Source organism: Hibiscus syriacus, unplaced genomic scaffold (assembly GCF_006381635.1).
Source record: "Hibiscus syriacus cultivar Baekdansim isolate YM2019G1 unplaced genomic scaffold, ASM638163v2 tig00111027_pilon, whole genome shotgun sequence".
Taxonomy (NCBI): Eukaryota; Viridiplantae; Streptophyta; class Magnoliopsida; order Malvales; family Malvaceae; genus Hibiscus; species Hibiscus syriacus.
In genome coordinates, this window is record NW_024062960.1 from 441664 (window position 1) to 451618 (window position 9955).

The window sequence follows — 9955 nt, forward strand, 5'->3', positions numbered from 1 at the left end:
GAGTGTATGGTAGAAATGGTTCTCCATCTGGAATATACATGCTGTCTGCCCCCGCGATGTTAAAGCTTTTCTGTTATCTTGGTTTGGATATCCGATTTCTTCTGCAGGTAGAATAATGTCGCATATTGCTTTTTTTTGGTTTCATTTGGTCTGTTTGGATTAGTAGGAATGAGGTGATGTTCAATAAAAAAGCCAGATGCGTGGACCAGATAGTCGGGTCGGCTATGGCTTTGATTGGGTTCTGGTGCAAATGTTCTTGGCCAGACTCCAGCCCCTCCATAACGGACTTCATGCGCTGTCCAAATGCCATTATTGTTGTCAGGTAATCGTTTTGTTTGGATGGAGCTAGTACACTGGATTTATTTCTGTGATTTGCATTTTTTTTGGTCTGTTATGATTTTAAATTGCTTTGGACGAGTGGACGTGAATTGATTGTTATCTGTTTGCTGTAATTGGTTGCTTGGTGGAAGCTTGTAGGCTATATTGGAGTGTGGAATTGGTTATGGTGTGTTGTGGCGGTGAGATGGCTTTGTATGCTAGGTTGTAGATTGAAGAGGTATCTTATGTGTTGGTGTAAGTGGGTCGCAGGTTGGTAGGCCAAGTCTGATTGGCAAGTTCTGTATTGAAGGTGTGTTTGCTCGGTCTAATGGGTAGGCTGATGTTAGAATCCCTGGCTAGTTTGCGTGGTTGAACGTTTTGGGGAGCTATTGAGTGAAATGGTTTGCGTGATTTATTCCTTTGCTGCAGGTTTTTTGCGAGAAATGTCTGTATGTGGGGAGTGTCACTGGCCTGCTGATTTTGTTGTTTGTGATGAGATATCTGTTTGGTTGCTTCCTGTGTGCGTTCCTCATGTCGGTGTTAGTAATCTATTGTCTTTTCTGCCTGGTTTTTAAGTGTATATTGGACAGTTGATGCGGGCCCTCTTGTTGGTTCTACTAATCGAGCTCCAGGTTGCAGTTCCTGCTAATGTCACTGTTGGGAGCGAATATGTTGCTTGCTTATGGTCTGTTGGTAGTGAAGTTTGGAGGCAAACTGTTCCCTTTTATTCCTAATTTCCTATTTCCAGCAGTTGTGTTGATTAGCATTATTAAGTTTGCATATCGAGGTTATCCTCATCTATGTCGACAACGATTGAGTGCATTATTTTTTCTCCCGGTAGGTTTAGGAAGGTTTTTAATGAAATCCATTTTATTCGTCTCGTTTTGTATATTTTGTTCTTTTTGAATACATAAAAAATATCTTTTTTACAAAAACAAAAAAAATTGACTTGTTGAAGCTAGATCGAGTTCAGAATATTCTAATTTAGATTTGAATCGATCATAATTACTATTTTAACAATAAACATAATATTTTAGGGGAATTTAATAAAAATTCAGATATAGAATCGTGACCTTTGAATTTATGATTTAGTTACATATTACAAGGAACGTTGTCTTAAAATCTTGAATTCAATATATCCGTACTTTATTACAATTTTAGATTATTCTAGGACAGTTTTAAGTAAAGAGATACATGTTATATTTTAAAATTACTATTTTTTGAAATTATTACAAGTATAAGAGAGAAACTAAACACACATAATTGAAAAGCTAGAGACAGTGGCAATCCTTTGTTGATAGCTGTCAAATTTATTTAAATAGTAGTGCATGGAATAAACAAGTATTTTATTTAGTTTTGACAGCTTCACCATCACACCATGGATTGCTGCAAAGAGTAATTAAGCAAAGCAAAGCTCAGCTTAATTTGGATCAGAGGACATTAGTAGGGCGCTTAAGGTTTGAGCATCACCATCTGATTTAATATCTACTTGTGACCTGTATAACCAACCATAACTGGAGAGGTATGAATAATCCGCACGGTCGGGTTGAATTTTGTTCCAGATATCTTCCCAAATAGCAGGGGTACCAGCAGGTAGGATCGAGGTAGCTACCTGTTGTTGATAAATGAACTAATTATTATATATGCTACAAAATGAAAAATAAAACAAGGTAATTACCAACTGAACACGAAATCAATTAATAATATATGTAAGAAGTAATAATATTTACTTGGTTATTAGCGGTCCAAACAACGATCCATATGGCTATTTTTCCGATCGTATATACAGCAGATCCGAAAGTATTGAGCGATGTATTCTGCTCGAATACAACCGATTCGCCGCTCTTAATCACGTTAGAAACACCTCCATAGGTCGACGAAACCAACGTTAAAGTGTCGCCGGAATCATTTACAAGCTGGACGGTTGTGGGTGTAGTAGGAGCTGCCATTTGTTGTTAACTCAACTAAACTTATGTATTTGATTTGCTTAGTCTTGTTCTACATAGCTACTTGCATACACATATTTATATACAGCTTTGCAGCCTAATAAGATAATATAAATATACATTTAATAATGTCAATCAGCTTTATTCTATAGGAAAACACAATAAAACATATTATGAATCGCATGGCCATTAAATAAAACATATAAAACTCCTAGTAGAGGGTAAAATGACGTTAATAGCCTTTTATCCATCAAACTTTTGTCTTTTCTTCAATATTATTGCATCAAAATGATCTACTCGTGTGTTGGATCTCCAATCCATTCCATTAAAACTCACGGCTATCCTCATTTCTCAAATTATGTATATAGATATAATCAATATAATAAGATAATATTAATTTTATTTGTTTACGATAAGATAAGATTAACAAGTTTCAAAATAATAATAATAATAATCAACAAGGTTATTCAAGTGATAAATAGTTTGATATTACTTAAACAAGTCTTCATTTCGAGTTCTTATGTAGGCAGAAAAATCCGCATTGGGATAATCACCCCTCAAAGCCAGGTATGTGACTCTGGTCGGTCCGAATTAATTAGGACAAAACTCATAGGGATCCGGAAGGGCAACAAAAAAAAATATTAATAAAAACTAGTTTGAGGGTGTTCTTCCCGTCATGAAAAAGAAGAATTTAAAGACACCTAAAATAACATTGTTTCGGGATGATTGTATAGACCCCAAAACGACGTCATTTTAGTAGACGAGCCGTTACCTATCCCAAAGCTTGTTAGGATCTTCGTGTTTTTAAGTAAATGGGTAAATTCTATTTTTGACCTTTCCAATTTTTAATGTGCATTCGATTTAGTCCAAATCACATTATTTATTTGTTTATTGTCTTTTTTTTTTCCGTTAGGTCTTAGGCTCATAGCTAATTAGTAATTCCATATTTAGTTTGAGATTTGGTTCAATTAGGTCCTTAAAAATAGGTTAGTTGATGAAATTTGGCCTCAAGGTTTAGAATATTTCATTAGGACTTTTGATATTTAATTTATTAATAATCGAGTTTCTTGTTTTAGAATTCCTTCAATTTGATCTTCAATTAGAACTTGGTTAATAAATTGAGCTTTTTATTCAATTTATTAGGTAAAATCCCTACTTTTAAATTGATTAATAAATCTCTAACTTCTTAGTTAAATTTCAATTAGATCTTCGTTTGGAGTAATTGGTTAAAGTTGGTCTTAAGTATTAGCGAGAACTAATTAGGCCCTTAATTTGAGAGTAGTTAATAATTTAACCTTAAGTTTCTTGGTTAATTAGATAAGGTTCATAACTTGAAAGTTACTACTCTAGCATTGGTTTCATCACGGGCCTCCGTGTGTGCAAAAACTCTCTCTGATCCACCAACTTCACTCCGGGTCGCAATTTTAGAGCAAGATTCCTTTGAACAATATTTTTCAGTTCCTTTGAGCAAGATTCCGGGTATGAGCCACCCTATGGACGATATGGTTAACAATGAATGAACGAGTTTTTTAAGGTAAAGTGTTGACCATGGAGGAAATTTTCTACTGAGTGAAGATAAAGTGTTTGGAGATATGGAGGACTGGGGGAACGTTTGGCGGCGGAATCCGCAAAGTTGTCTTTTATCGCCTCAACCTGGCTTGTTTCCCTGCGTGGAGTGGATGCCACCAAAACTAGGTTGCTTAAAATTCAATGTTTGTTCAGACCATGTGGAGTTGATTGCTATGAAAATAATCTTTGAATTGTCATTGAATCCGGGAAAGGAGTCTGACATGAACTAATTGTGGAATCGGATTCGCAAGTGGTAGTATCATGGGTTACTGAGCTGACATTGAGACCATGGATGTTTCGAAACTTAGTCAGTAACTTCAATAGGCTTACCATATAGATTTAAAGTATTAGTTATGTTTTTTTTTCTAAGAACTTTAATGGTATGACTGATTTTTTTGGCGAAAGATTGTATAAAGAAAAAAAAATATTTAGAGTTTGGTGGTGGAGATTAATATTACTGTAAGTGCCGCTTGCGGTGTTTCTTTTGTGTCCTTCTCAGGACCTTGCTTTAGGATGATTAAATTTCGGCTAAAAGTGCTTACTATAATAAAATACTATTTTATAACTGAGAACTAGATGTTATTAAAGTAAAGAGATACATGCTGATATTTGAAATTATTACAAGAGACAGACTAAACACACATAATTGAACCGCTAGAGCCTGTGGCAATCCTTTATTATTGGATGTCAAATTTATTCAAATAGTAGTAGTGCATGGTGTAAACAAGTTGTATTTTATTTAGTTTTGACAGCCTCACCATCGCACCACAGATTGCCTAGAAGAGTAATTAAGCACAACAAAGCTAGTTTAATTTGGAAATGGGATCAGAAGAGATTATGACACTTAAGGTTTGAGCATCACCATCTGATTTGATTTCTACCGTTGAATTGTATTCCCAACCGTAGCTGGTGCGGTACGAATCAATGGCGCCGTCGCGTTGAAGTTTGTTCCAGATATCTTTCCAAATAAGAGGAGTACCAGGAGGAAGGACCGAGGTAGCGACCTGTCATTGATAAATGAGCTAATTATTATATATGCTACAAAATAAAAAAATATAATTACCAACTGAACACATAATCAATTATTACAGAAATCAATAATATAATTAAGAAGTGAGATAATAATATTTACTTCGTTATTAGCGGTCCAAACAACGACCCACGTGGCTATATTCCCGACAGCATACACAACAGATGCGATAACACTGAGCTCTGTATCCTGCGGGAATTCAGAGGGCGATGCACCGCTTTTAATCACGTTAGGAACGCCTTCATAGGTAGACGAAACCAAAATTAAAGTGTCGCCACTCTGATTATCAAGGACGACGTTTGTGGGTGTAGTAGGAGCAGCCATTTGTTGTTAGCTCAACTAAACTTACGTTTTTGATTTGCTTCTCTTGTGCTACATGGCTGCTTGCATACACATATTTATATACAACTTTGCAGCCTAATAAGATAATATAAATATACATGTAATAATAATAATGTCATACAGCGTTATTCTTTGGGGGAAAAACAAATAAAACATATTATGAATCACATGGCCATTAAATAAATATAAAAATACTATAAAATTTTTATCGTCTGTCCATTCCTTTTATTTAAAGCATGATGAATTCATACTAACATCAAATAAAACATTTAAAACTCTAATACCTCTAGTAAAGGGTAAAATGACATTAATATCCTTTTATCTATCAAACTTTTGTCTTTTTCCAAGGATATTGCATCAAAATGATATACTCATAGGGTGGATCTTCTATCAACTAAAACTCACAACTCTGTTTTTAAAATAAATAACGTCAATATTATAGCAAACATTAAATAGAACATAAAACTCTAGTGCTCAAGTAAATGAATGACATTTTTAACTCTCTATCTATCAAAAGTTGTCTTTTTTCCCTCTAGTACCTCTAGATAAGGATAAAATGACATTAATAACCTTTTATCTATCAAACTTTTGTCCTTTTTCAAGATTATTGCATCAAAATGATATACTCATAGGGTGGATCTTCTATCCACTAAAACTCACAACTCTTTTTTATTTAATAAATAACGTCAAGTTTATAACAAACATTAAATAAAACATAAAACTCTAGAGCTCTAATAAAGGAAAATGGCGTTATTAACCCTCTATCTATCAAACGTTTTCTTTCCTTTTCAAGATTATTGCATTAGCTTCAAAGTCTTCACGTAGCTAAGGACCTGAATTCTTTTAGAGAAAATTACTTTCACCAGATTCAAATTGAAGTATTAAAGAAGATCATGTTGTTGGAATTTGGTTTTTCTAACATTGATTTTTTTTTGCTTTACTTATATAATATCCAATTTTGTTCGGATAATTTAATTTGAATTTATAGTATTTAAGAATTGTAATAAAATCATATATTTAAAGTTAATCATAATGCTCTTTTTTTATTTCTTTATATATTTCATGTAATCTTCTATCTATAGAATGTTATTGTTGGATCGTTAATCCATTCAAACTCATGACTTTTTTTTTGTTTCACACATACAATCAATATAATAAGATAGTTTCTTATGGTATCAATCGAGGAACACACCTATATCATCTAAACGATACCAATTAAGTCCTAAACTTTCCACGGTCAGTAGTATTAGGTCTTGCGGGATGGGGACCTAATAGTAACATAATATTATGCGAATACTTAAACAATACATACTTAAATGGAAACAACGAGTAATTCATGTAAAAGCACTCACGCGTATCTCGAGTTGAACGTACGGAGTCAAGCTGGGCTGAACCGAGGTGGTCCAGATCTACGGGAGGGCAGTGCAAAGACAAATGATTACCTTTAGAACATAATATTAGAGAGTAAGACCATAAATTCCAAAATTTACTTTTTTAACATGAATATAATATAGTGCAAAGCAAGATGCAAAACGAGACTTTCCGGTTCAAAATTTGGCAAAACATACTGTAAAAATGGACTTAGGACGTAAAAAAACATAAAAGGTAAGGGTCAACGATAAAAAAAAGTCAACGATCAACAGTCAATGGGTCGTCAAAGCAACAACGATCAACTGGTCAGCTCGGTTCGGGTTAGCGGTTCAAAACTAGTTTGAGTCAGATCAATTCAACTCCTCAAACCAGTTTGGCCAATTTGTTGGAAGACTCTTCCACACACGCAGCTACAACAGCTACAACGCGTGTGGCGTGTGCGGTGCCCTCCAACGACTGCTTGCAAGAGTTGATTTGGATAACCCATAAGATTGGTAGCCAAGGGCGGAACTAGAAATTTATTATAGTGGGGCTAAAGTATTTTTTATTTTTCACAAATACAATTTTTTAAATTGAGGAGGCCTGGTATATTTTTCTTTATTTATTTAGTTTTCAAAATATATACTTTTAATATTAATTAATATTTTAAAAAATAATTGGCAGGGATCACGACTCCCCTAGCCTCCACGATGTTCCAACCCTGTTGGTAGCGTAGCGTATTTTTACTGTTGATATATTGCTTTAAAAGAATTGTTACAAAATTGGTGTTCATTAATATTATTTTGGACCTCATTAATCTTATTTTACTGTGAAAAACTCAAATTGATTTGATCATATTGTATCGATTATATGTGTGAAATAAAAAATAATAAATAAAAGAGTTGTAAGTTTTAATGGGCAAGATGAAGACGAGGAATGCTGAGAGATTCTTCTCGGTTCATAAGACTGACGGACCACGGGGAAGCACGATAAACAGGTTTTTGCTCGCAATAAAAAACTAAAACGGACAGTGGTTTCAGATGAAAAAGGACAACGAGACTATAGACACAATAGATTAGCTAAAAAAGGGGCAAGTGAGAGAAAAGAGATAATTGAAGACCGAGTGGGAGAGGAAAAATGAGAAAGAAAACCACTAGAGATTATAACTGGGTATTTATACCCTAATAGGCTTGTAAACGAACCGAACGTTTAACGAATTGTTCGTAAATCGTTCGATGAAAAATTTGTTTATTTATTAAAAGAATAAATACGAATAAGCTTTTATGTTCGTTCTAAGTTAATGTATTATAGTATAAAAGGTTAAAACTCTTCCAAAGTCTATCAAAACGATATATATGCTTGGAACAAATGGCTAAGTCAAAGTTGTAGGTGCATGAAGCACAAGTTCGGTGATTTCCTCAAGCAGAAACACTTTATCTGTTCAACTCAACATCATAATCTCAAGGTTCGCAGAATGAACTTTCAACTATCATGAGTGTTCAATAAAGCACTTTACTTCACAAAACCTTTCAATTAAAGCATCACAATTTTATTTTTGTTTAAATGGGTCTTTTGATTATTAGAATTTAATTTAGCTAAGTTCTCAAAATTTGATTTTCTTTTAATTGAGTCCTTATAACAAGAGGCGGAACTCAAAATTAACTATTGCCGAGCAAAAAAATAATTGTTGTTTTAATAATAGGAGATCCACCCTACGATCAGATCACTTTGGTGCAATAACATTGAAAAGGACAAATGTTTGATAGATAAAAGGGTATTAATGTCATTTTACCATTTACTGTTGCGGAAGATGGCTATCGGATAGAGTAAAATCGCAACTGATAATTTGAGAAAATAAAAATGACGATAAAAAGAGACAAAAATTATGTGGAAAACCCCTAAATAATATAGGGTAAAAACCACAAGCAACGATAGAAGAATTTAACTATGAGAAAATAGAAATTACAACCTCTCTCGATCTACCAATGAGAAAACAATGATAATTCTCTCTTGATAAAAAGGAGAAAACAACTCTCAAGAAACTCTCTAAATTCTCTCTAATTTTGGAAGAAAGCTAGAATGCTTTGGGATGGTTTTGAAGATAAATGAGTTAGGGTATTTATAGTTGAAGCTTAAGGACTAATTTATAAATACCCTAAATTATAATAACTAAAAAAGAGATTTAACCATTGTCCAAATTCGACCAAAACTTTTGGTGCATTAATTATGCCACCGAAAGTTGTTTTGGCACAAGTTCGGTGATTTCCTCAAGCAGAAACAATTTATCTGTTCAACTCAACATCATAATCTCAAGGTTCGCAGATTGAACTTTCAACTATCATGAGTGTTCAATAAAGCACTTTACTTCACAAAACCTTTCAATTAAAGCATCACAATTTTATTTTTGTTTAAATGGGTCTTTTGATTATTAGAATTTACTTTAGCTAAGTTCTCAAAATTTGATTTTCTTTTAATTGAGTCCTTATAACTAGTGGCGGAACTCAAAATTAACTATTGCCGAGCAAAAAAATAATTGTATGTTTTAATAATAGGAGATCCACCCTACGATCAGATCACTTTGGTGCAATAACATTGAAAAGGACAAATGTTTGATAGATAAAAGGGTATTAATGTCATTTTACCATTTACTGTTGCGGAAAATGACTATCGGATAGAGCAAAATCGCAACTGATAATTTGAGAAAATAAAAATGACGATAAAAAGAGATAAAAATTACGTGGAAAACCCCTAAATAATATATGGTAAAAACCACGAGCAACGGTAGAAGAATTTCACTATGAGAAAATAGGAATTACAATCTCTCTCGATCTACCAAGGAGAAAACAATGATAATTCTCTCTTGATAAAAAGGAGAAAACAACTCTCAAGAAACTCTTTAAATTCTCTCTAGTATTGGAAGAAAGCTAGAATGCTTTGGGATGGTTTTGAAGCTAAATGAGCTAGGGTATTTATAGTTGAAGCTTAAGGACTAATTTATAAATACCCTAAATTATAATAACTAAAAAAAGAGATTTAACCATTGTCCAAATTCGACCAAAAATTTCGGTGTATTAATTATGCCACCGAAAGTTGTTTTGGCCATGTGGCCAACTTGGCTTTTTCAACAATCTCCCACTTGAAGATTTGATTGGAACAATCATATCTTCACACCATTCTTTCTACTTTGTACCATCATGTTGCTTACGTCTCTAACAGGCCAAAAGAGGATCGACATCGAGTAAATGTATCAACATTTACCGCCTTTGTCATTAAATCTGCTATGTTGTCTTTAGTATGGATCTTCTGCATATCTAACGTCCCTTCTTCCACTTTTTCACGAATGAAATGGTACTGAACTCTTATGTGTTTTGTCCTTGAATGAAATGCTGGATTCCTTGCT

At 33.7% G+C, this 9955-nt stretch overlaps 2 protein-coding genes across 2 annotated transcripts; both read right to left on the reverse strand.

Annotated features, from left to right (window-relative positions):
• Positions 1 to 1529: 1529 nt before the first annotated feature.
• LOC120151055 lies at positions 1530 to 2300 on the reverse strand. The gene is made up of 2 exons (XM_039163604.1): positions 2049 to 2300; positions 1530 to 1930 (listed from the first exon to the last, which is right to left on the reverse strand). Exons 1-2 carry the CDS (start codon positions 2265 to 2267, stop codon positions 1739 to 1741), a joined length of 411 nt encoding a protein of 136 aa, XP_039019535.1. The 5' UTR covers positions 2268 to 2300; the 3' UTR covers positions 1530 to 1738.
• A 2096-nt stretch (positions 2301 to 4396) lies between these two features.
• LOC120151056 lies at positions 4397 to 5220 on the reverse strand. The gene is made up of 2 exons (XM_039163605.1): positions 4966 to 5220; positions 4397 to 4837 (listed from the first exon to the last, which is right to left on the reverse strand). The coding sequence occupies exons 1-2, from the start codon at positions 5185 to 5187 to the stop codon at positions 4637 to 4639; spliced, it is 423 nt and encodes a 140-aa protein (XP_039019536.1). The 5' UTR covers positions 5188 to 5220; the 3' UTR covers positions 4397 to 4636.
• Between the last annotated feature and the right edge of the window lie 4735 nt (positions 5221 to 9955).

Bases quoted from the DNA above. Each gene is read 5' to 3' on its own strand.
- LOC120151055 (XM_039163604.1), bottom strand. From the start codon at position 2,267: ATGGCAGCTCCTACTACACCCACAACCGTCCAGCTTGTAAATGATTCC. The intron at 1,931-2,048 runs GTAAATATTATT...TATCAACAACAG, and splicing joins TTTGGACCGCTAATAACCAA to GTAGCTACCTCGATCCTACC.
- LOC120151056 (XM_039163605.1), bottom strand. From the start codon at position 5,187: ATGGCTGCTCCTACTACACCCACAAACGTCGTCCTTGATAATCAGAGT. The intron at 4,838-4,965 runs GTAAATATTATT...TATCAATGACAG, and splicing joins TTTGGACCGCTAATAACGAA to GTCGCTACCTCGGTCCTTCC.